This window comes from Astyanax mexicanus, chromosome 8, assembly GCF_023375975.1.
Source record: "Astyanax mexicanus isolate ESR-SI-001 chromosome 8, AstMex3_surface, whole genome shotgun sequence".
NCBI classification, from domain to species: domain Eukaryota; kingdom Metazoa; phylum Chordata; class Actinopteri; order Characiformes; family Acestrorhamphidae; genus Astyanax; species Astyanax mexicanus.
The window spans coordinates 14195497-14222206 of record NC_064415.1 but is presented as its reverse complement, the minus strand read 5'-3'; the positions used below and the strand labels follow the sequence as shown (position 1 = coordinate 14222206).

At 35.2% G+C, this 26710-nt stretch overlaps 1 protein-coding gene and 7 non-coding genes across 10 annotated transcripts in view; all 8 read left to right on the top strand.

The window, feature by feature from the left end:
- The first annotated feature begins 13402 nt into the window (after nt 1-13402).
- Nucleotides 13403-13614, top strand: LOC125804091 (small nucleolar RNA U3). The gene has a single exon (XR_007440589.1). It is a non-coding gene; the product is annotated as a small nucleolar RNA U3 (small nucleolar RNA).
- A 1007-nt stretch (nt 13615-14621) lies between these two features.
- LOC125804095 (small nucleolar RNA U3) lies at nt 14622-14833 on the top strand. Its single transcript, XR_007440593.1, has one exon. It is a non-coding gene; the product is annotated as a small nucleolar RNA U3 (small nucleolar RNA).
- A 549-nt stretch (nt 14834-15382) lies between these two features.
- Nucleotides 15383-15594, top strand: LOC125804094 (small nucleolar RNA U3). Its single transcript, XR_007440592.1, has one exon. It is a non-coding gene; the product is annotated as a small nucleolar RNA U3 (small nucleolar RNA).
- Nucleotides 15595-16936: 1342 nt separating this feature from the next.
- Nucleotides 16937-17148, top strand: LOC125804092 (small nucleolar RNA U3). The gene has a single exon (XR_007440590.1). It is a non-coding gene; the product is annotated as a small nucleolar RNA U3 (small nucleolar RNA).
- Nucleotides 17149-18631: 1483 nt separating this feature from the next.
- Nucleotides 18632-18844, top strand: LOC125804096 (small nucleolar RNA U3). The gene has a single exon (XR_007440594.1). It is a non-coding gene; the product is annotated as a small nucleolar RNA U3 (small nucleolar RNA).
- A 1971-nt stretch (nt 18845-20815) lies between these two features.
- On the top strand, nt 20816-21027 carry LOC125804093 (small nucleolar RNA U3). The gene has a single exon (XR_007440591.1). It is a non-coding gene; the product is annotated as a small nucleolar RNA U3 (small nucleolar RNA).
- Nucleotides 21028-21676: 649 nt separating this feature from the next.
- Nucleotides 21677-21888, top strand: LOC125804089 (small nucleolar RNA U3). The gene has a single exon (XR_007440587.1). It is a non-coding gene; the product is annotated as a small nucleolar RNA U3 (small nucleolar RNA).
- Nucleotides 21889-23545: 1657 nt separating this feature from the next.
- Nucleotides 23546-26710, top strand: part of intu (inturned planar cell polarity protein) — a 29700-nt gene continuing 26535 nt past the window's right edge. Inside the window, exon 1 of one of the 3 annotated variants that reach the window (XM_022678080.2) lies at nt 23546-24058. In XM_022678080.2, the coding sequence (XP_022533801.2) occupies nt 23967-24058 (92 nt within the window). In that variant the 5' untranslated portion in view covers nt 23546-23966. Of the gene's footprint in view, nt 24059-25580; nt 25951-26710 lie in introns of those variants that run through there. The other 2 variants (XM_022678079.2, XM_007238406.4) reach the window with 2 other exon arrangements.

Here is a 26710-nt window from a genome sequence, read left to right as displayed (position 1 = left end):
GAATTGCAGGTTTGTCTTTATAAGAAAAATTACAAAATTATCAGAAAAATGGCAAGTAAAAGATGAATAGCTCTGCAATTTTTTTTATTTTAGGATTTCCAAGAGTCATTGGATGCATGGATGGAACCCACATTCCAATTAAAGCACCTGCCAGAAATGAGGGGATTATGTAAACAGCAAATACTTCCACAGCATTAATATAGTACTGATCATAAATGTACTACTTTTTAAAAAACAAAAAGGACTAATATTTAATACATAACAAAGACTTATTTTCTCCTCTATTAAGATTATATGTGATGCTACCAACATTACTAATGTTAAAGCCAAATGGCCAGGCTCTGTACATGATGCAAGGATTTTTCGAGAGTCTGCACTATACAGTAAATTTGATCAGGGTTTGCCTATGTTTTTGATTTATTTATTTCCTAAAGAAAAAAATGCCAACAAGTGAATTTTCTTGTCCTTATTCTTGGTAAAAACGGATATATACACTCACAGCAACTACTCCCACCTTTAATTTATATTCCAGCAACTCAATTTCCAGTCTTGTCGGTTTTATTTGCAGTTTTATGTGTTCCTTTTGTACCTTTTGTAGGACAGTCACACACATTACCATGTTTAATCAAATGAAATATTATGATCAACATATTTAACATACTGTATCTTCATAGGCCTCCCAGGATCCTCCCATTCTGAGGCAGAATAGATTGTTTCATCATCCAGCAACAGGAATTTAGATTTTTTTGTTAAACACTGATATTTATTAGATTAGTAAGATTTGGGAACATAGGAGGCTCATTTAGTTGCATCATTTTAGTAGCATTAAACATGTTAGGAATATCAATTCAGTTCACAGTTTATGAACTATAAACTTATAAATGTAATGAACATGCCTTTAATATAATGAGGTGTGTCCTGGGGGGTTAATGGCTCAGATGAGCTCCCTCCAGTGATTCCATGAGGGATGGGCCTCCTACTGTTCTGTGAAAGTGCCAGCTCCTCTGCCTGGGTAAAAGGTGGCGGTGGTGCCCCCCCTCCTGTTTTTCTTACCTTAGCCCTTTTCCTTTCAGCTACAAAACCATAATCAACTGTAGGACAAACTAAGCTTGATAAAAGTAAAAACATTAGGTAGCTGTGTACAAGTCATACCACTTTCACTATGTTTTTATATTTCATCTTCACTTGCTGCCATGTGCGTTTAATCCCACTTGGATTACACCTAGGTTAATTAAAAAAAGAAAAGGGTACAAATCAAGACAAATAATGTTTAAATAATAATAACTTAACAATTAAATTAAACAACAATTAAAATATTTTTCCATGTCTTTTCACTAAGTGTTGTTGTAGAAATGAAAATGTGAGGTGGGCTACCCCCACCTCTCGTCCGGGCTACAACTCCCTTACGTGTTCGCTGAATAGAGGAGTCTCAGACAGATGGAGTGAAGTTGAAAGCAAACCAAGTATTTATTACAAAGTACTGAATATTCAGGAGAACCAATACATATAAGACAGTGTTACAGCCGTCTCAGTAAGAGTTCTGACCCCCCTCTCATCTGACCCCGTGTTTATACTCAAAATGACGTAAGCCTGTTGATGAGGCGTTGTTAGAATGTTAGCATGCACGTGTTAGTACTGAAGTTTCCCAGGTTTGATCACACCACTAGTGTTTGACCTTGACTGTCTCCAATTGGACAGTTGTGGCATTGTTTTCAGGACTGGACCGAGTCTGGTAAAAACAGTGTGGTATTGTTTTAATAATTACAAAGTGTCGTCCTCCCCATGTGCGTGCTCCCATCCCGCTTTGGGAGATGCAAAACAACGTACACACAGAGTGAAAGGCTGCACTGTTCGTACCCGAGTCTCTTTTGTATCAATTCAGTTCGTACAAAGTGCACTTGGCTGATGATTGTTAGTCAGAAACATGCAGTAAATTAAATGCTTCAGGCATGAGCTATATAAGTTTTCACAATAGTTCTCATATGATATATGTTAATGTGTGAATAGATCCTATGTGTTAGTAAATGCCTTATGTATCATGTGGGTTAATTTGTCAGACTAAGGTCTGTGTTAGTCACATGCTCGTTAAAAACAATGTTTCACTATATACGTGAGGAATATGGTGGTTAGAATATACTGTGAGTTATAAAATGATCAAATATAGTGTGAGTATTGGTTAATGCATATAAAATACAAGGTTTCACACGATGGTTATGTAATTTTAGATACTAAGATAAGTAATCATGATTGTGGGATATTTGTCAGTATACTCAAGGTAAAACAAGGTTTTTTCGTAAGATTTTCCATAATTCCCCCTTTCGACGTATCAAACAGATACGTCGACAAACCGTAATTCCTCCAAATCATGTATTTACATATGTTCAACACTTGAAAACATGTGTATGAACATTTTACTAAAATGTGAGAGCGAAAACCTGTCGCGGCAGCCTTCCAACCTATTTTGACAGGAAAAATTCTCTCACAGCCCCTCTGCCACCCAGGCGGCTAATGAGATGAACTCTATCAAAGGAGGAAGTGACATCATAACCTTAAAGTCATCCCCAGACTATGTGATCTACAGCAGTTCCTCTTGCTCTTCCTCACACTCCAGTATAGGCCGATCCCAATTGACATGTGTCGACCTAATTACGTGTTCCCACTTGTTACAAGGTCTGGCTTTATAAGCTGCTTAATCGGTGTTATGGGTGATTCTCATGAAGCTGCATGCAACATGTCCATGACAATTTTTAAAATCAGTACTTAATTCACAAAAACTCTGATATTGTGTGTAAAGCAAATAGGTAGTACTGTATGGATCAATTGTTCATATAAAATTATTTTTATATAAATTAAATAAAAAATATATGGAAATTCACATTACCGTTATGGTTTAATACTCATTACTTTTAAAAATATAAAAATAAATTATTTCATTAATATTATCACAATATAAGGCTTCGACAGCTGGCAAAGTTATAGGTTGTTAGCATATTAGCATTTTAAGTTATTTGTGAAATTAGCTAAGAGCATCTCATTACCATTTTTAATTGTGTTCTCATTACCGTTATGGATCTAAAATGTTAATTTTGTAAAAGTTTCACATCTTATCATAACTTTTCTTCATTTTACTATAGTATACCCCTCACCTGTTGTCCCCATGAGTTTTTGATCAAACATATTCTAAAATAATTTTCATTAATTAAAAAATTAAAAGATATTTTACAAATGTTGTATCGGTAATGAGAGTTGCTTAACTATAAATAAATAAATAAAAAGATCAAAGTAAGTGTCAAGGACTGTGCTGTTAGGTTGATGGGATTTTGTTGTGGAACTATTAATCAAAAATTAATCATCAAAAAATGTTTTGAACCGTTGATCTAGCTTCGTCATTTACTGTAACGGTAATGAGAATTATTCTGGATTATATAAGATTCAAATGATAAGAAAATTCTATTTTTTAAAAAAAATATATGAAAAAATAAACAATATAGTAAAATACACATTCTATTTTAGCATCTCAACTTGAAAAAATGCTGCAATGAGGTGAAAAACTTTTTTATGTTAATGTGAAAGTCTTCGTGAGAATCCCCCTTATGGTTACACTTAAGATTATCATCACGGGACCAACACAAGTACACCGCTTCCCCCTTGGACCCCTGCTTACCACAAGTAACCACGTCGCATAAGTTCACTGTCCATATTGTCATCTCACCCCAATATTAGTCTAATTCTATACCTCCCCAGCGCCTGATGCATTTTAAGTTAGGCTGATTGATGGTTGATCGTTTGGTTCTATTAAGCTGTGTTGTCTGGTCTGTAGTTGTTGCGTTTGTCGGGTGTACGGTTGCTGATGTGTTTACAATTGTTCCCTCTACCGTTGTTAGTTGTTCTTGCTTTGATACGATGGCCAATGTTATTATCATGATACCCATGAGGGCAACGGTTATTATTATCTGGAGCCATATTGGAATAGCCAGAGGAAATGCTTGTCCGTTATAGTTTCCGTACTTTGACCTGTCCCACCCCCTTTTTCCGTACCAGGCAAGCCATTATTAAACCATAAATGTGTTTTCCCTCTAAGTTTCCCAGTATTTAATAAACTTGTTATCTTATAGCCTTATATGTGTAAGTGTTAAAATTACAGAGTGTATATATTTTTTTTTTTTTTTTACAATTCCATTTTTTTTCAAAGTCCAGGCGTCCAAGGCAACCTGCAAAGAAGAATAATGTGTTCCCCCCCTAATTTAGCAAATCACAGTTTATACCCCTATATGTGTAAATGTTAAAGTTGCAATGCGTGTTTGTTCGTCTCTTCTTTCTTCTTTCTTCAGGGTTCTGAAGGTAAACTACCTCAGGCCCACGTACGAAGAGCTTTATTCTGGCTCTTGATGTCTGCAATATCAGTGAATGAAAAGTATGAGTTGGTGTGTGATAAGACTATGTGTGTTCTTTAATGAGATGTGTTTAAGAGTTTCTGTATGTAGTGTACTTTGACGCAATCGAAACGTTGCTGAATGAGTCACTCCCTCACTTCCTCTCCTCGGTCACAGCCAGGCTGTGTGCTGTCTGCTGCTGTGGCCAGGCCAGGCCCGTGCTGCGGGGGCTCTGCTACCCCTCCTTCCTGCTGCTGCTGCTGCGGGGTGAGTGTGCTACCCCTCCTTCCTGCTGCGGGCCTCCATCTGGGTCAGACGATTCAGCTGCTGTGCTCACCGCTCCCTCTGGCTCTCTAAGCGATCTCTGTTGTTGCACAGCTGTAGAACCCTCGCCTGTCAGTTGATCTGCATACGTTGTTCTCTCAGTCACCTGGAAAGGCTCAATCCAGCCATGCTCGTTCCCCTTTCGTGCGTAGTGGTGGAGGAGCCCTGACTTTGTGTCTGGACTGGTCCACCTTTGCACCACGTTCTCCTTCTCCCCCTGTGTAAACAGATCTGAAACGAAACTTTTGTATTCGTTATAATCATGTTTAAGGTGCACTATTCATTTTGGAAGTTTTTAAGGCGTCCTCCGTGTCTCCTTTCTGCAAGTTAAAATACATGGTTAAAATACATTTATCACACTTGACTTGAGCTCTAATTTCCCCTTGGAAGTTAATTATTTCATATTTAAATTTTGTCTGTGCACAGATTTCAGCCCAATTTTTGTTTTCTTACCTTCCTCAGTTGTCCTGATTTTCAGTTATACTCAATCATGATCTTTAATGTCAAAAGTGCTTTAAATCCCTAACTTTTAGGAATTTTCAATTTTAAATTGCAACCTTTAATTATCATCACCATTAATTACTTGCTTTTACCTTCATTTTGTTCACATCCCTTACCCTTTTAGTGTAACTGCTTCCCTGTCACACCAACCAATCTCTTATATCCAAATTAGATCTTACAAACACTTCCAATTTGCACGCCTAAGTTTATCACCAGACACACACTATGTCTCATGCATGCACACACACAAACTCAAACACGTCCACTCTCACAAACACTAACCAAGCTAAAGATCACACACCTCAACTCTGCAGTATCATTGTACAGACCATATTTTACTACTTCACAGCACAAAACTGCTGCTTTAAACGCACCTGCTGTTAAGCCTCCCACTTAAAGCTTCCTTTAGATCTTCTCATATTGTATTGGTAATACTATATAGATAATAAATAAGAAACAAACATTTGGAAATACATCTGAATCATGTTTTTTATATAGATCGTAATGATCAGCTGCTCTATTTTCCCCTCCATATCCACACTGATTAATAGAATATCAGGGCCCAAAGTTTTAAACTCAAACAAACTACACATAATGTGGCTTCTGTCTCAGGAATGGTTCCATATTGATGTACTGGGCTTTCTTGGGTTACTTTTGCTTGGACTTCAGAATTACTGTTTGTGGCTATATTATTTTACCTGCCACTTTAATTTTCTGTGGTGTGTTATTTTACCAAGAAATTATGTTTCTGACTTTTTCAATTCCCAAGATTTTATTAAGCCTTGATTTCTAGTTTTAGTTGATTTTATTTAGTGCTTTAAGAATTGGGATAAGTGGAACGTGATTATTTTTCTCTGTATCAATCGTTCCATTATAAACAATAATATTATCAATATTAATAAACACAGATGTTATGCTTTGCTTTGTCCACGTTATTTTAGCAAATAAAATCCAAACAATGCTTTTACATTTCCTGATAAATATTTTCAATATGTATTTATGCATATACAATGCACAGCAGATTGCTTTTCACAATTATCAACAATACCTCTATTTCCTTAAACAATTTATCAAGCCTCACACATTGTTTTTCTTGTTCAAAAAATGGCTTACATGTTGAATAGTGAAAGTTAATTTTGTGTCTACATTTCATATTTTAAAGTTAGGATTGAGTTTGTCTTAAAAGCTAAAACTTTTACAATATTGCTGAAAGTAATTGCTCATCTGCATAGTGGTTGTTTTAAAACCATACTTTAAAAAGATAAACAAGCTAAAAGTTTAAAAAAAAAATGCTCTATATCTATAAAATAATTATTGGTCAAAAATTTTAGTAATAGTGGTGAGGGATGAAAAAGGTAATAGGTTTAAAAAAGATAAAAAGTATAAAATAATTATTGGGCAAATAATGGTGGTAATAATGATCATCTATTTACCTCTCCCCCTTTTTCTGAAACAGAATTTCTGTTTTAGAACTTAACGCAAAATTGTTTCACCCTTTTACTGTCCATTGGGCTGGTCTTCCCTTCCCAGGCCTCCACGGACACACACCCCATCACTTCATTCATCCACTCACTCTCCCCCTGGGCTGCGCTTCCCTTCCACGATGTTTTCTCCGTTTTCTGTTAACATGCATGTGGTGGTCAGATCGAAACTGTGCCTGCCTTAGGTTGTCCCGTTGTAGTACGTTGGGATCTTACCCGTCTTTGGCTAACCAGCCTAGCCCACTGAACCACACACAGCGTAGCAGCACTGTTTAATCAACATTCAGTGCCGTAGTGCCCCCGCAGGGTACAGCTAGGGAACACAAACCCAGGTATGTCATATTGTCAGAAACTCACACTCTGGTGTTTACTGTGAAAGCCTGTGCAAGGCACCAAGTACCCATGGTTTATTATTTGTTATTATTGTATACATATTTTATTTATTACCATCATTATCACCACTTCTCTTCCACTTAATTTAGCTTAAAGTATTTGCTTTGATGTCACTGCTCTGGAATAGACCCAAAAGAGTGCATGTCAATGAATAATTATTTAGATTTGGCATCTGTACCTTAAAGGTGTACCACAAGGTTAAATTTTGGTCCAGGTTTATTTAATATATATATACATAAATTATAGTGCTGGCTCTGCTTCTCAGATTGCAAACTTTACCATTATGCAGATGAAACAATTTTATATTGCTTAGCTGATTTTGTTCATGCTACAGCCAGAAAATTATGCATTTGTTTTATAGGTGACATTGTATAAGCATGAAAACTAAATTTATGCTGTTTTCCAGATCTCTTTTTAGTCTAATTTAATACTATACAGAAAGAAAGTAAAGCAAGTTCTTCATTGCAGAAAGTAAAGCGTATTGAAAGCAAAATAGAAAGCTCAATTTTTTAATATATTTGATTATGTCCCCTTATCAGAAAGATACCCAATTCCCTGTAGCTTGAAATAGATGCAACACTGCGTTTCCTTAAAAAAAAAAAATAATAATAAAAATAAGGTCTTTCCTCACTGGTTTCTGAAATCTACTATCGCTCTTAAGATAATCAAAATATTAGCATAGACGGATATACATGAGATCATAGAGAAATTAGATATTACATCTGTCTGATAGGTGATGCTAGGACTGAACTGAGATCAGTCTGAATAAGAAACGAATAGTAAGAGAATTGACTAAATCACCTGATAGAAAAAGCTGTGTTTGGAATGGCTCGCTCATTAATTCATTCACTATTAACTATGTAGCATTTTCTATTCATTGAACTGGTTATTTAAGAATCAAACAAGAAACCATATTTATTTGTCCTGCTCTGAGGACATCTTACACAGCAGTACTGCATGGCATAGTATATTTTGGAATTTCTAGCATACATCTTCTGTACAATATTATTATAATATAATGTAATTAATAGTGAACTATATGGGGAAAAATATACTGCTGAGTTTCGACAAAGCATTGTAAAAATGGCCAATCCAAATTGCTTAGTATTTCTGCAATAGGAGACGATTCCGAAACAGCCACACACAGTCATTTTTTCATTATTAGCTTTGCTAATAGAATATAGAGTTAGACATATGTCCCTGTTGGGTTAGCGCCCCCAAGATATAGTCCAATACCCAAAATTAAGCTAATTATTTTCCTCAATTCTGTCTCCATAATCCCTGTATTAAACTCTCTAAATTCTCTAATTATTTATCCAGTCACACACCTCTCTGACATTATTCAACAACTTAATTATTTATATTAACACTTCCCCAACCTTGCTTACATTAAAGTACACTGTACTCATGATTGGGTATTCACAGTTTCATATTTTCATTTTAGAACTGTCCTATAACGTATGCATATATTATATTATATTATAGTTATATGTAACATCAGTCACTTTCGTAATCGATGTCATCACACTTTACTCTTTTATTTATTGAATTATTTATGACCATTAGTAATATCTACTGCAGTGCTCCGTTTACAGATAGATCTTTACCTTGTATAGTTAGGTTTTGTATATCCTTATATTTTCTTATATATATATATATATCTATTTCTATCCATACAAAAACCTTTTCCCCCTGTTCACCTCTGTCCCCCATCTCACAATGTATTACTCTATTTCCCTACTGAACTGATGTTCTATTTTCTATGATATCTCACAAGTGTTAATTCACAAATAACCAACTTCACAGTCGAAAACCAATAGGCTGAACCAACTCCACCTACTGCACCTTGGACTCCTCCCCTGCAGTGGTACTCATCCATTCCTATTTCGTTTACACACAAGAGTTCGTACACTGAACCAATCACACCGCTCACACAGTTCCACACACAGTCTAACACATACGCACACACATTTCAGCAGCGGCAGCCCTGCGCACACACATAATTCCACACACAGTCTAACACATACGCACACACATTTCAGCAACAGCCGCTCTGACTCACACACACTCTACACGCACACACTTATGTTGCACTCAGTCTATCTCGCACACACTCTATGCATACGCACACACTTTTTCAGTTTACTGACACACACACCGGTGCACCTTCAAGGTTTATCAAAGAAATACGAAAAGCCTGCTACAGGCCTCGGGAGAACCCTCAACCGGATTAAATGAACACGTAAAAATAAAAAAGAGCCTGCTACAGGCCTCGGGAGAACCCTCAACCGGATTAAATGAACGTAAAAATAAAAAGAGCCTGCTACAGGCCTCGGGAGAACCCTCAACCGGATTAAATGAACGTAAAAATAAAAAAGAGCCTGCTACAGGCCTCGGGAGAACCCTCAACCGGATTAAATGAACGTAAAAATAAAAAAGAGCCTGCTACAGGCCTCGGGAGAACCCTCAACCGGATTAAATGAACGTAAAAATAAAAAAGAGCCTGCTACAGGCCTCGGGAGAACCCTCAACCGGATTAAATGAACGTAAAAATAAAAAAGAGCCTGCTACAGGCCTCGGGAGAACCCTCAACCGGCTTATGTACTCTTCCGAATTAAAAAATAGAGAGGTCGGAACATCGACCCGAGCAGGCACAACTTCTGCTCTGTTAAACCGAATTAAAATAGATATCAGTGTACTCTGGCTTGTTTACGAGCGGATCAATCTCGAGGTGAGCGTTACACCTGGCCTTTAACCGAACTTCTCGTCAGAAGCCGGTGGGATACGCCAGCATCCAATCCGTAAATTCAAAAAGAGCCTGCTACAGGCCTCGGGAGAACCCTCAACCGGATTATACCAGGAATAGGCCCAACTTCTATTCCCATTTAAATAGGTTGTTCTGCTGTCTGCTTCCCTCCTGGACAGCAGCCAGGCCGCCGCTCCACCCAAAATTAGAAATAACCAATATGCAGAATTTGATAAAACCGGCTCTGCTCACCTGTATTAGAAGTTCGGCCGTGGGTGGATCAGCGTCCGGTGCTGCCCTGCTGTCAGACTCGTCGTCAGAAGTCGGGGTCACCAAACTGTTGTAGAAATGAAAATGTGAGGTGGGCTACCCCCACCTCTCGTCCGGGCTACAACTCCCTTACGTGTTCGCTGAATAGAGGAGTCTCAGACAGATGGAGTGAAGTTGAAAGCAAACCAAGTATTTATTACAAAGTACTGAATATTCAGGAGAACCAATACATATAAGACAGTGTTACAGCCGTCTCAGTAAGAGTTCTGACCCCCCTCTCATCTGACCCCGTGTTTATACTCAAAATGACGTAAGCCTGTTGATGAGGCGTTGTTAGAATGTTAGCATGCACGTGTTAGTACTGAAGTTTCCCAGGTTTGATCACACCACTAGTGTTTGACCTTGACTGTCTCCAATTGGACAGTTGTGGCATTGTTTTCAGGACTGGACCGAGTCTGGTAAAAACAGTGTGGTATTGTTTTAATAATTACAAAGTGTCGTCCTCCCCATGTGCGTGCTCCCATCCCGCTTTGGGAGATGCAAAACAACGTACACACAGAGTGAAAGGCTGCACTGTTCGTACCCGAGTCTCTTTTGTATCAATTCAGTTCGTACAAAGTGCACTTGGCTGATGATTGTTAGTCAGAAACATGCAGTAAATTAAATGCTTCAGGCATGAGCTATATAAGTTTTCACAATAGTTCTCATATGATATATGTTAATGTGTGAATAGATCCTATGTGTTAGTAAATGCCTTATGTATCATGTGGGTTAATTTGTCAGACTAAGGTCTGTGTTAGTCACATGCTCGTTAAAAACAATGTTTCACTATATACGTGAGGAATATGGTGGTTAGAATATACTGTGAGTTATAAAATGATCAAATATAGTGTGAGTATTGGTTAATGCATATAAAATACAAGGTTTCACACGATGGTTATGTAATTTTAGATACTAAGATAAGTAATCATGATTGTGGGATATTTGTCAGTATACTCAAGGTAAAACAAGGTTTTTTCGTAAGATTTTCCATAGTGTATTGTTGTGAGTTTTTAATTTTTATTTTAACTCACGCATTGACTCTGTCGCATTGACTCTGTCAGCTATTTTTGCCCAAACTGACTCCTTTGCTGCTGCTGAATTGCTTTTATGTCTGAATATGATTTAATACTCTGCATACGCAGATTTTAATATTTCCTGCTCATGGTCAATCCCTGTTTCAGCGCTCCGTTGAGAATGCCTGTTTGTAGGTAGCCGTGAACGCGCTTCAGCTGGGTTTAACCTAATCAGAGTTGAGTAACCTAACTCTGATCAGCTGCTGTGGAACTGAAAACTCTGAGTATGAAGCGGTGAGGTAAGTCAACTCGGAGTTCAGGGTTAGGTTTGGAGTTTGTTGAACCCGCTTTCTGGAATACCCCCCAGGGAAAGCACATGGGTCTGTGTCAACTACTGCAATAGTAATCATGGCCTCGCCTATCTTGGCTTGGGACCGCCCACAGAGAGCTGAAGCCAGGGTGCAGCAGAGCCAACACGGTCTCATCAGCTAAAGAGCTAACAGCTCTATTTACACCAGCTAGTTAACGTTAGCTATATTGTTTAAGTAACTATAGGTTTACATCAGATCTTCGGTGCATTCTCCATTTTACCCAGACATTAAATATACACTAGGGAAGCACAGTCTGACAAGGTATCCCAACTCGACAGAACACACTTAAAGCAGACTGCATTCATGTAGGATTTTATGATGTAGAGCAGACTCTGGGGCTTTGACGCGGTGAAACTGACCAAGCACCGAATCAACAAGTCTGAGGTAAGAGTTTAGTAGCATAAATTTAGCTGAAAGAAATGTTATCAATGCTGCAGAGAGAACGACACCTCTCGGTCGAGCAAAGCTGAGAGTCTGACCTTAAGCTAAGATTTAGGGTTAACTTTACCTAGCGCTCAGTGCTATATCTTTACAGCTAAGGCTGTGGGGTGAAAGCATGTAGCTTTCTCTGCTGCAGAGCTGTTAGCCAATCATAGGCGATATGTTTGCATGTATGAATATTCTGTATAAGCAAATCCTGTCCTCCTGCAGAGTTCAGTGAACTAAAGCAGGATTATACAGAAACACCAGAGCACCTTTTTTTTAGGGTTATGTTTTGTTCTGAGGTTAGGATTAGGTTTATGATTTGGACTGAGGTTAGAGTTAGATTTTAGACTTAGTTTAAGTATAGAGTTAGGATTTGGTTTGAGGTAAAGGTTAGGGTTGGGATTTGTAAATCTACTAAATGTAAGTAATGCATCAACAGCACATCTTTACTATATTTTCTTCAGTGTATTCAGAAGCTTTTCTACAGATGATATTGATACTCTGTTAAGAAATGATTAAACAAACATGTAAATAAACAATTGGTCTTATATAATATTAATTTTTTTGAGACACCGTTTTTTATGGTTTCATTGGCTGTAAGCCATAATAATCAACATTAAAAAAGAAATAAACACTTAAAATAGATCACTATGCGTGTAATACATCTATATAATATTAGTTTCACATTTTAAACTGAATTACTGAAATAAAGTATCTTTTCAATGATATTCAATTTTTGAATTTTTTAAATGCAGTAGTATTTTAAGTCTGATGACAGTGGTTCAAGTTAAGATTAGGCACACGCGAAGCGTTCACGTAGGCGGAACTCCAAAAAATGGGGCTGGTTTCCTGGGGACCTATTTAAAAGACGTGTTTCTGTTTTCTGATATTCGAACTCTATTAAAAAACAACTTAGGTCTGTTATTTAATTGTACATTTTTAATTCTAATCAGCGCTGCATTTTAATAAAACTATTCTTAAATAAAAATCGTCTAAAAACGCGACGAGCCACAGGCTCTGGTAATACGTCACCTGTTAGAGCCAATGAAAACAATGAAAAAAGTAATTTGGTTATCGGCGGAGTGCATTGTGGGTTGTGACAATATTGGTTTAAAAACATTTTTTTTCCTTTTAAGAAAAGTTTTTTTTAAATAATAATTGTAGAATTTAGAATAGTTAAATTGAAGTATGCGTCAATAAACCAACAGGTATATATTATTTTTAATCGACATGTTTACAATTATTTACATGTTAATATAATATACTTATATAATTTTTATAATTTATAATGAGATTCTTATTTTTTTCTATTCTATGGCGGGGTAATCCTTACGGTACTTGTGGCGTTTTTATTCTCTCACTTTTCTTGTATCTGTTTTTAAACCTGTATTTGCTCAGACTACCGTCTCCGTGACCGCTAGTTATTTTGAAGTGGTGGAGCCGCGAGGGCAGTAAAATCTTTAAGACTATACTTTCAGGGATCATTTCTATAGTTTCTAACATGGAAATGTGTTTCTAAAGTGTTACGTCTCCCTAACCACGATGACGAGTAGCGATGCATTCTTCTGAGCGCGAATCGGATACTGGCTTATGATTTGTTTCAAGAGCTTTTATCATTGATGACCGTTCTCCGCTCTTTGGAGTGTGAGAGGAAGAGTGCATGTTCAGAGTGGTTAGCTTTATTATGCAAGTTTAAAAAAAGATCTGGGAGGAATGAGAATTATTATGGTCTCAGTTATAGGAGTAGACATTAGTCTGTCCTTTGAACAAAGCTGAGTGTTAGTAGTTAAAAGTTTATTATGAAGTTGAATCAGGTTCAGCTTCAGCTGTTATAACCTTAAACCCCATAATCAAATCATAACTCAGTTTTTACTGTAAAAATGAATAATGAATTAGCATATAAGATATTTAATGTAAATTTAGATTAGAGCGGTTTCACCGTTGTTATAATACTAAAATATACTTTAATATATGTAAGAAAAGTAATTCAAGTGTCACGTATAAGAGCCAATGAACACAGAGTAATTTGGCTATCGGCGCAGTGCATTCTGGGTTGTGACAATGTTTCTGTTTAAAAACAATTATTTCCTATTTTAGATTTTTTTTTAATAATTATGGTAGAATTTAGAAGAATTAAACTGAAATACACGTTAGTTAAACAACAAGTATGTATTATTGTAATCAATATCTTATACATTTATTTATATGTAAGTGTAATATAAGTTATTTATAACCTGGATCTTAGTTACTTGTAGCCTATAGTCTGCTTATCTGTACGTGTATTTGTGGCGTTTTTATTCTCCTACTTTTCTAGTATCTGTTTTTAAACCTGTATTTGCTCAGACTACCGTCTCCGTGACTACTAGTTATTTTGAAGTGGTGGAGCCGCGAGGACAGTGAAATCTTTAAGACTATACTTTCAGGGAGGAATGTTATATATACATTAGAAAGGTATTGCTCTTGTTATAATACGAAAAAATACTGAAATATATGTATAATATACATAAGAAAAGTAATTATTGGAAATAAGCCGTGATATAGTGATTTGTATACAATGGTTTCTGTGGCGTTTTTATTCCCTCACTTTTCTTGTATCGGTTTTAAAACCTATGTTTAGACTTCCGTCTCAGTGACTCCCAGTTATTTTAAAGTGGTGGAGCCGCGAGGGCAGTTCAAAGTTTAAGACTATACTATCAGGGATCATTTCTATAGTTTCTAACATGGAAATGTGTTTCTAAAGTGTTACGTCTCCCTAACCACGATGACGAGTAGCGATGTACTCTTCTGAGCGCGAATCGGAAATTGGCTTATGATTTATTTCAAGAGCTTTTATCGTTGATGACCGTTCTCTGCTTTTTGGAGTGTGAGAGGAGGAGTGCAAGTTCAGAGTGATTAGTTATATATTCTTTGTCAAATATTAGATAAATAGAGGCTCCAACAAACAAAACATGTTTGGTTAGGGAAGATGAGAATTGTGACTTTTTGCAAAAAACATTATTTAAATGAATGTGTTCTACTGTAGTAAACTGTATGTCTGTTAATAGTTAAATCATTATAAACTAGTTAATTCAGGTAATGTTATTGAAAACTGCAGTGATTGTGTTAATATGTAAATACAAAAGTTTTTACAAGTCAGAATTTGAGTAGAGTATCTTCAGCTGCTATAACCTAAAACCACATAATCAAACCATAACTCATAACTCAAAATGAATAATAAATAAACATTAAGAATGTATAACTGATGTTATAATACTAAAATATACTGAAATATATGTATAACACATATAAGATAAGTAATTATTCGGAAAAAAGCAGTGATATAGTGATTAGTATACAACGCTTTCTTATCAGTACGTTTTTAAACCTGTATTTGCTCAGTCTACGGTCTCTGTGACTTCTAGTTATTTTGAAGTGGTGGAGCCGCGAGGGCGGTGTACAATTTAAGATTGTACTATCAGGGATCGTTTCTATAGTTTCTAACATGGAAATGTGTTTCTAAAGTGTTAAGTCTTCCTAACCAGGAGGACGAGTAGCGATGTACTCTTCTGAGCGCGAATCGGATACTGGCTTATGATTTATTTCAAGAGCTTTTATCATTGATGACCGTTATCCGCTCCTTGGAGTGTGAGAGGAAGAGTGCATGTTCAGAGTGGATAGGTCTGCTGTCTATGTTCAATATAAGAAATTAATGCTTATGTCACTGAATTTCAGGCGTTGTAGTGGTTGTTGTTTACGAGATATTATGTTTCTCGTATTAGAACATGGTGATAAAGGGATTTATGTCGTATAAATCGGACAAATTATTAGACTGCGTTTCTGTAATTAGTTGAATATTTGCTAGTTAAATAAAGTATTTTTTAATGATTGTGTTAGTATGTGAAACTAAAGTTTTTACTAGTCAGAAATTAAGCACAGTATCTTCAGCTGTTATAACATAAAAATATATAATCAAATCATAACTTAGTTTTAACTGTAAACACGCAGATATCTGCAAAGTAGATTTCAGTAATGACTTTGCATATTCGATTTTTAAATTAAAAGAAATATTCAATATAATATAAATTGTGGAGGTATCCCTGTTGTTATAATACTAAAATATACATCAATTTATGTAAGAAAAGTAATTATTCGAAATATGCAGTGTTAAAGTGATTTGTTTACCACGCTTTCTTTCTTCTTCAGTGTTTATTAAATAGGCTACAACAGAAATAAACTACAAATCTTACAGCCTGTTCATCTTTCTTCAATGCAATGTCGAGTGTATGGTCTTATATTCTCTGTTTTATTGGGACAATTTACGTTTCAGTGTAAATAAAGATTTGTTATATTTATAAAAGAATCCTATTTTGAAGTTAGTTATTTAGTAGGTTGGCTAAGATTAGGCACACGTGAAGCGCTGACCGTGGCGGAACTAAAAAAATAGGACTGGTTTCCTGGGGACCAATTTAAAAGACGTGTTTGTGCTTTTTGATTTTAGAACTTTATTATTTAAAAAAGACGTATTTATTTAATTGTACATTAATAATTCTAATCAGCGCTGCATTTTAATAAAACTCTTCTTAAATAAAAGCCGTGTAAGAACGAGACGAGCGTCAGGCTCTGGTAATTACGTCATTTGTGAGAGCCAATGAAAACAGAGTAATTTGGTTATCGGCAATGCATTATGCGTTGTGACAATATATCTCTTTAAATGTTTTCCTTTTTTAATGTTTGTTACAATGATTGAAATACTCGTTAGTAAAGCAACAGGTAGTTATAATATTGAACAAACGTTTTAAAGTTATTTACATGTAAATATAGTATAATTTATTTATAACCTGTATCCTATTAATTTCTATTTTATAGTCTGCTTATCCGTACGTGTACTTGTGGCGTTTTTATTCTCTTACTTTCTTGTACTTGTTTTTATTTTTAAAACCTGTATTTGCTCAAACTACCCTCTCAGTGACTGCTAGTTATTTTGAAGTGGTGGAGCCGCGAGGGCGATGTACAATTTAAGACTATACTTTCAGGGATCATTTCTATAGTTTCTAACATGGAAATGTGTTTCTAAAGTGTTACGTCTCCCTAACCACGATGACGAGTAGAGATGTACTTTTCTGAGCGCGAATCGGGTACTGGCTTATGATTTACTTCAAGAGCTTTTATCATTGATGACCGTTCTCCACTCTGTGGGGTGTGAGAGGAAAAGTACATGTTCAGAGTGGTTAGTTCTATAGACTTAGTTGAATGTTAGAATGATGTTTATTATAGTCTATCAAGTTGTAACATCATAGCAGGTGGTTTTAAAGATATTGTGTCCCCCCTACTAAAAGTGATAATTAAGGGACTTTAAATTAGAAGAAATAATGAGTGTAGATGTAAATTAGGGAGGTATTCCGGTTGTGAAATACTAAAATATACATTAACATATCTAAGAAAAGTAATTATTTGAAATAACCATTGTTATGACACATATTGTTACATTTGTATTGCCAAAGCATGAGTTAGAGATTTAAAAGATTTTAAAGAACTTTTATTAAGTAACTCAAATGTTTATAAAAAAAACTTAACATTTAAATTTCCCTTTTGGGTGGAAATCTCTATTTGCATTTGTTTTTCCTAATTTTCCTTTGATAATTAACATAAGATTTATTCAGCCATATTCATATTTCAGGTTTAAGTTATATCTATATATTTTTGTAGGTAGTATATATATTTTTCAGTTCCAGTGACATGAACAATGTCAACAACCAATAGGAGAGCTAAAAAAAAGCCTCAAGGCAAGAATATTTTACATGACTTCACAAGCGATTAGAAAAAGAACACATTTTACAGTTAATATGCCTTATATAGTTCTTACTTTAATATGTACAGTATTTAAACAGAGGTAGCACTTTAAAGTCATTATATTTAACATTATTTTATTTTGCACAGTTATTTATTTGTGCAGTGTTATTTTTGATACAAACAAATTTAATAAATACACATTTTGCAAGAATTATGTTCTTTATTGCATTAATTCTATCTAAAACAAAAGCAAATGTATAGCAGTGAAACTGTAATTCTGTGCTATACAAGGTGTTAAGGAGGGAGATGTTTATATTTTTCTTTGTTGTCTTCCTTTTTCTAAGCTACCTCACTTTTGCGCTCTCCTTCACTCTTTCTATCAGTCCTGCAGGTTACCTGTGAGAGGGAGGAGCTGATTAATTGATCCTGGTCCTGCGTCACTATAAAGCGCTGGCCGATGTGGAGTGCACCGCGACACCCGACCCATTCAACCACCACGCCGCCCAGACCAAACCACCTGTCGTACTATTCTGATTGTTTGTGCTGTCGTGAGTCAAAATGGAGCTGTTTAGATAACTAAAATATGTTACTTAACTTTGTTATACTACTTCTGTAAATACACTTCAAATAATACTAAAAGCCAAGGTAGCACTGTAGGGGATAAGGCCTGTTTCTTTGGGAGGGGGTTTCTTTTCTCCTGTGTTTTGTTAGTTAGGGAGGGAGGGAAGATTTATGTATTTTTATTTCTTTTTTTTTTGTTAGGTAAGTGAGCTCTAAATTTCTAAGTTAGTTTTGTTTGTTTGTTATTTTAGGCATTTCTTATCCCTGACGTAAATGCTACTGATTATTATAAATAAATCATTTTGGCTTGTATTTCTGTGGTTGGTATCATCTTTGGTCTGGGCTAAAAATGCGTGAGCGGGTGTCGTCCTAGCATATGAATCATTTTTATAGTTTCTTACATGGAAATGTGCTTTGAAAGTGTTACGTCTCTCTAACCACGATGACGTGCAACGATGTACTCTTCTGAGCGCGAATCGGATACTGGCTTATGATTTATTTCAAGAGCTTATATCATTGATGACCGTTCTCCGCTCTTTGGAGTGTGAGAGGTAGTGTGCATGTTCAGAGTGGTTTTAGCTTTATACTGTTCGTAAAAAAAAAAACGATTTTTAATGCTGAATTTGTTCTTTTGTTGTTGTTAATCAAAGCTGCTTTGAATGTTCTAATGTTAGCGAATAAAAAGTATTAATTTTATGATATAAATTGTTTAAAAGTGTGTTTTTTTAAGTTAGAAGGCAATGTCTGTTGATTGTTTAAGGAATATTTGCTAGTGAAATCAGGTAGTTTTATTGAAAATTACAATGATTGTGTTCATTTGTAAATTACAGTTTTACTAGTCAGAATTTACGTAGTATCTTTAGCTGTTATAACCAAAAACCATATAATCAAATCTTTACTCAGTTTTTATTGTATAAACTCAGATGTCTGTAACGTAGATTTTACTAATTAGTTTAGATAATAAATATTAAATCCTAAGGAATATTAAATATATATTAGGAAGGTATCACTGTTGTTACAATACTAAAACATGCTAAAATATATGTTTAATATATATATATACGAAAAGTAATTATTCGAAATAAGCAGTGATATAGTGATACAACGCTTTCTTTCCGACCAACAACCCCCCTCTCTCAATTCAATGCAAATGTGCTTTGTTGGCATGACAAATACTGTTACATTAGTATTGCAAAAGCTTGGGTTAAAGAAAGAAACTGAAATGTTTAGCTAGTCCGATGTACTCTCTATAATTTCCTGTTCAGAATTTGAATTTACTGTTCAGATTTATAAAGAGTTATTAAAGTATTGTCTGATTTGTAGGCCTGATAATCGTGTGTTGTGTCCCTGGTCTCTTAGCTCCCCCTGTTGGCCAAAGAGTTGTTTTTCTTTTAGTTTTTTAAAGGGACACTTTGTGGGGCTGGGATAGAGCATACAGTATACTTTTTTCACATATTTATGTTTACCTATATTAATTGTGATAAACATTCAAAATCTACCCATTTATAATTATAGTTTATAAGTTGCCGTTCTTCTTGGTTTTGATTGGTTGGTAGCATTGATGAGCAGGTTATCCCTGTCTGGATAAAAAGTAAGAGTGTGGAAAGACTTTGTCAAAACAATAACTGAGTAATGCTTGGGAGTCCATATACAAATTAATTCTCTCTATATATATTTTTTTTCCTGAATTTTACATTTCCCCTTCCCCTTTCTCTTTCTCTCTCAAATCTTCTCTCTTTTACTCTGTGTTAGTTCTTTCACTCATTTTCTGTCTCTTTCATCCTCTCTCTTTCTCTGCTTTTCTCACCTTTCATTCAATATGTATATTCTGTCTTCAGACTGATCAAACAGGCCTTTATCACATAAAAATCAATCTGATGACGGTAGGTTAGCAAAGATTAGGCACACGTAAAGCGTTCACCGTGGCGGAACTCAAAAAACGAGACTTGTTTCCTGGGGACCCATTTAAAAGACGTGTTTCTGCTTTTCGAAATTCATTATAAAAAAAAACAACATAGGTCAATTATTCAATTGTACATGTTTAATTGTAATCAGCGCTCCATTTAAATAAAATTATTCTTGAATGAAAACAGTGTAAAAACACAACGAGCGTTAGGCTGTGGAATACACGTCACGTGCGAGAGCCAATGAAAACAGAGTAATTTGGTTATCGGCGCGGTGCATTCTGGGTCGTGACAATATTTTTGTTTAAAAGCAAATATTTCCTATTTTAGATTTGTTTTAAATAATTATAGTAAAATTTAGAAGAGTTAAACTGAAATACGCGTTAGTTAAACAACAAGTATATATTATTTTAATCAATATCTTATACAGTTATTTATATGTAAGTGTAATATAAGTTATTTATAACCTGGATCTTATTTATTTGTAGCCTATAGTCTGCTTTTCTGTACGTGTATTTGTGGCGTTTTTATTCTCTTACTTTTTCTTGTATCTGTTTTTAAACCTGTATTTGCTCAGTCTACCGTCACAGTGACTGCTAGTTATTTTGAAGTGCTGGAGCCGCGAGGGCAACGAACCTCTTAAGACTATACTTTCAGGGATCATTTCTATAGTTTCTAACATGGAAATGTGTTTCTAAAGTGTTACGTCTCCCTAACCACGATGACGAGTAGCGATGTACTCTTCTGAGCGCGAATCGGATGTTGGCTTATGATTTATTTCAAGAGCTTTTATCATTGATGACCGTTCTCCGCTCTTCGGAGTGTGAGAGGAAGAGTGCATGTTCAGAGTGGTTAGTTTTATACTGATTGTTTAATGTTAGAATTTTTGTGGTTAGTCGGACGTTAAATTATTTAGCTTTAAAAGGTTTAAAGTATCATAGTGGGGAAATTCGTGCGATTATGTGTTTTCTATGTTAGTGGAGTTAATGTCTGTTATTAAGTAGATGATTACAAGCTATTTAAATCAGACAATGTTACTGATAATAAAATGATTCTGTTTATATGTAAAACAAAAGTTTTTATTAGTCAGAATTTAAGTAGAGTATCTTCAGCTGTTAAAACCTAAAAACACATAATCAAATCATAACTCAGTTTTTACTGTAAAAACTCATATCTCTGCCAATTCTATTTTACAAATTAGTTTAGATATTAAATATTAAATCAAAAGGAATGTTACATATGCATTAGAAAGGTATCACTGTTGTTATAATGCGAAAAAATACTGAAATATTTGTATAATATACATAAGAAAAGTAATTATTCGGGAAAAAAGCAGTGATATAGTGATTAGTATACAACGCTTTTTCCGTACGTGTATCTGTGGAGTTCTTATTGTCTCACTTTTCTTGTACCTGTTTTTAAACCTGTATTTGCTTAGACTACCGTCTCCGTGACTTTTGGTTATTTTGAAGTGGTGGAGCCGCGAGGGCAGTGTGAAATTTAAGATTATACTTTCAGGGATCATTTCTATAGTGTCTAACATGGAAATGTGTTTCTTAAGTGTTACGTCTCCCAAACCACGATGACGAGTAGCGATGTACTCTTCTGAGCGCGAATCGGATATTGGCTTATGATTTATTTCAGGAGCTTTTATCTTTGATGATCGTTCTTTGCTCTTTGGAGTGTGAGAGGAAGAGTGCATGTTCAGAGTGGTTAGTTTCGTGTTTTATTTCGAAAATAGGCCCTGGAATTAAGTGGGAATTGTTTATAATTGTTTAAGGATGTTGCTATCTATGTTCAATGCAATTGTTTTAATGTTAGTGGTTTAATATTGTGGGTTTTGTGCAGAATATGCTATTTAAAAGTAGGTTTTTCTATAGAACAGTGAGGGTCTATTAATAGTTAAAGGAATATTTGCTAGTTAAATCAGGTAATTTGATTTAAAATTTAAATAATTGTTTTAATATGTGAAACTAGAGTTTTTACTAGTCAGAATTTAAGTACAGCATCTTCACCTGTTATAACCTAAAACCACAATCAAATCATAACTCAGTTTTTACTGTAAAAACTCAAATCTCTGCAAAGAAATAAATATGGATATTAAATATTAAGCTAGATATATATATATATATATATATATATATATATATATATATATATATATATATATATATATATATATATATATAAAAGTCATTATTATCCTATTCCCATAGGCTTGGGTTAAAGATTTAAAATAAACGAAACATTGTAGCTGGTCTGACGGTCTCTCTTTATATATATATCTATCATTTTAAATTACTGTTCAGATTAATAAAATGTTATTAAAGTATTTTCTAATTTATAGGCCTGATAATCGTGTGTTGTGTGCCTGGTCTCTTAGCTCCCCCTGTTGTCCAATGTTTTGAACTGCTGCAGCTTATTCCCAGAATGTTGTGCAGTACATTTCATTTCATTTCAGTGTTTATTAAATACAAAACAAATAAACTAACACTGTGCATCATCAGTCGGTCTAAGAGGAAGGTTAAGACAGTAGAATGTGATTTCATAAGGTATACAAATCTTACAGCCTTTTTATCTTACCTTCTATAATGCAATGCAGTGTCTAGCAAATGGTCTCATATTCTCTGTTTTATTGTAACACTTTACTTTCCAGTGTACATAAAGATTTGTTACATTTATAAAATAATCCTACACTTAAAATTATTTTTTTATATAGTTTTCAAAGGAACACGTAGAACATACAGTATACTTTTCTCACAGGTTTATGTTTACCCATGTTAAGTGTAATGAACATTCAAAAACTCCCCATTTATAAATATAGTTTATATATTTATATATATATATATATATATATTACATATAAGTTGCCGTTCTTTCGGGTTTTGATTGGTTGATTGGTACCAATTGAGCAGGTTATCCCTGTTCTGTATAAAAGAGTAAGAGTGTGGAAAGACTTTGTTAAACCACTAACTGAGTAATTTTTTGGGGATTTCATAATTTTAAATTCATTCTCTCTTCTCATTTCTTTCTGAATTTTACACTTTACCCTTTCTCTCTTTCTCCTTTTTGTCTTTTTATCCTTTTTCTCTTTCTTTCCTTTCCCTCTTTTAGCTTCGTTTATTCTGTGCCTCTCTCTTTCTCTGACTTATTAAGTTCTCTCTGTCTTTCTCTACTTTTCTGTCTCTTTCTCTCTGTCTTTCTCTACTTTTATTTTCTCTCTCTCTTTCTTTTTACAATCTCTTTCTTTCCTTTTCTCTCTCTCTCTCTCTGTTTTTACGATCTCTCTGTCTTTTTTCCTTTTCTTTTTCTCTCTTTTATTACATTCTCACTTACTCTCTCTTTATTTAATTCTTCTCTCTCTCTCTCTCTCTCTCTCTCTCTCTCTCTCTCTCTCTCTCTCTCTCTCTCTCTTTCTCTCTCTCTCTCTCTCTCTCTCTCTCTCTCTCGGTATGAGGACTGTTTGACCGCACTGAAGGAGGCAGGCAGCAGGACGGATCTGCAGAAGTACTCAGGACTGCATTCTTCTGTTCAAAGGCTGCGGGAGAATTGCCCGTGGCCGGTCAGTCTGCGGGAAGCAGGCGGGACTGTAATAGAAAGCGCCTCGTTTTGGTGACATTTTCACTGAACAGACAGCTCACAATCAGCCAGACCACCCGCCAGAAACTGGATCTGAACCTGAACTGCTACACGTGCACCGCCTGCGTGAACCTTCAGTTTCTCCTTGAACTCCTGTCTGTCAGTATTGATGAGCCCCGCTGAGCCCGATGGTTACAGACAGCATGAAGCATAATGTTCAGCGTTTGCTCCGATGGACGAACATTTCAGTCCGTCTCCACGAACCTGGAGGACTTTGACTCCATCAGAAGTGTTCTCCTGTATAGGTGAGTGTGGAGGAGGGACGTGCTCTTATTTTGGTCCTGGTGAACTTACTGAACTCAGAGCTGGTTGAATATTTGAGGCATTTTACCCATCTAACGTAGCTACAAGTGTTTAACAGGTGAGCCCTGTATGGTTCAGTATTTGATGGTTTTCAAACGAGATCTAGGTTAAAGGTGTCCTGCAGGGTTGTAATGGTACCAACCCAAATATCACTTTGAAAGCAAATAACTTTAACTTTAAAAAAGTTTAGCTTATTTTGGTAAGGTTCGCGTCTCACCTTTACTCTTGCTCACAAACAACGTCCTGTTATTTCCCAAATTGAATTCAATCAATAAACAAGCAACATAGAATAAACTGCACACATTATATATTTTTTTCTCCGAGTAAATAAAAAAAAAAAAACAGAATCGCGTTAGGGGGCGCCGAAGACAGAAAGGGGTCATCTATAATGTAGGGACCCTGGTTAAAACGTAAAAAGATTCACAGAGCTTGACATCTAATATAAAAAAAAAAATATGTGAAAATCATAGACAGATCTTTAATAGCTAAAATCACTTAGTCTTATATGACAAACATGCTACAACATTTAATTTGGTTAAAAAAATCATTACTACCCAAAAGTTTTGACACACCTTTTATTCTTTTTATGACATTGTAATATTGTCATGAAGACAGAGCTCTTTAAAGAGCCCTCACTCTCCTAACACCTCTAACAAACGAACTACTTCAAACCTTATTTCCTTCACCCACAAAGTGTTAAACAAACCAGAATAAGTTTTATACTTTAGATTATTCTAAGTAGCACATTTATCTTTGAGGACAGATCTGCACACTCTTGGTATTTTAATCTAATTGTCTTTATGAGGAAGAGTCACCTAGAATGATTTTCTCAGCATCTTGAAGGAGTTCCTGGAGATGTTGAACAATAGTTGCTGTTTTTCCTTCACGCTTCGTCCTTCTTTCCTTCATCCCAAATCATCATCTTAGTTAATCAGGTTAGGGTCAGGGGATTGTGGAGGACAACATTTTTGTTTACTGAATACTTCCATATGTTTTCCTTAATTATTTTGCCATTAATGTTAACCTACAAAAGTACATAAAAAAGAAAGAAATTAAATGAGAAGATGAGTCAAAACTTTTACTGGTACTGTATATGCCTTGGTTGGGGAAAAAGCTTTTTGGAAAATATTTTCGGGTGTTGTTTGTGAGCAAAAAAAGGGGAAAACCTACATGTAAATGTCTTCTGCATTGCGATTGTCAACTTAAATGTATTTGTTTATTTAATAGCTAATTATATTGGGGTCTGAGCTTTTTAAGTTTTTTTTATTTGCAATGAAATACTAGATACTAGATTTATTAATTTTAATTATATTGAGTAACAATAGGCCTACTATTATAAGGCCTGACTTAAAAACATTTAAAGTTCGACTTTTACCAGTTTTAAGCCAGATTAACGTTTATTAATTTCCCCAATTAAACTAATAACAGAGTTTTTGTCATTTTTGTGTGTTTTTGCTCTATAAGTACAGTTTATCCCTATTGTTTTTGAGTCTACCAACGGAAAGCTTTATTGTTGCCAGGGCAACGGGAACTTTCCGCCAATCACGCTTCGACTGTACATCACGCGGCGCTGTTGAAGGACCCGTATGTTGACAACATGGCGAGGGGTTCTCTTCTCTCATCCCTAAACAGAAGGAGAAATAGACGCATATAAAGCGTTTTAATGAGCAGAAACGGTTGATTTTTTTAGTGTAGAGTGTAAAGAACATGCAGGCATGGCTGCTATCCGGGCTGAGGAGCGTTTCAGTGAGAGGGAAGAAGGCGAGCAGAGGGAGGTGCTGGGAAGCGATTCAGACTCCACTGCCTCCAGTTACAGTTACTCCGACTGTTCAGAGTAAGACCAGCACGCATACCAGATCCACGAATTCACAAACTATTAAACTAAAATCTAGTTAACTGGCTTTAACTTCGTTTTAAGTGTCTGCAACAAAGTGACTGCACAAACCATACATGGAGATGTGTTTTTGTATAAATGCTCATTTCCACTAAAAAGGGGCACACAGCAATTCAAAATTGTGAGATAGTAATTGCAACTTTTGTATGAGCGTTTCTACCTTCATTTTGTCTATAATTTCAATTTCTTCCAAACAACACAACCATACAATAAGTCAAAATTATGTGCTAGTTATGCCTGTCCCGATATGTATTATCAACTTATATAACACAACAATAAATTACAGAGGTGTAATGATGAACTCACAATTGATTTCGAGTCAATTCACAATTCTGGAGACATGATTTGTTTTTTTTTTCACAGTACTTAAAACAAATTTTGAATAACAAAAAAAAAGAAGGAAGTTGTTCTTCTGTTTATTTCATTTCATAAGTGTATAAACAATAAAAATTGCATCTTTTATAAATTCTCCCTGTGGTGTTCTAAGTGTAGGAAAACTACTGTGCTGTTTTATTTTTTTAAATTAATTAATGTTCATTTAGGGACTCTAAAGTAAATCTATCACTGTATAAGTAGACAGTAACAAAAGAAATATCATCCATTACTGTACCTAAATTGATTTTGTCTTTACTAAAATATTTCCTTTAGGGTGACTTTTGACCTTAATTTGGCTGCATTTAAAATACAAACATCTTGCTTT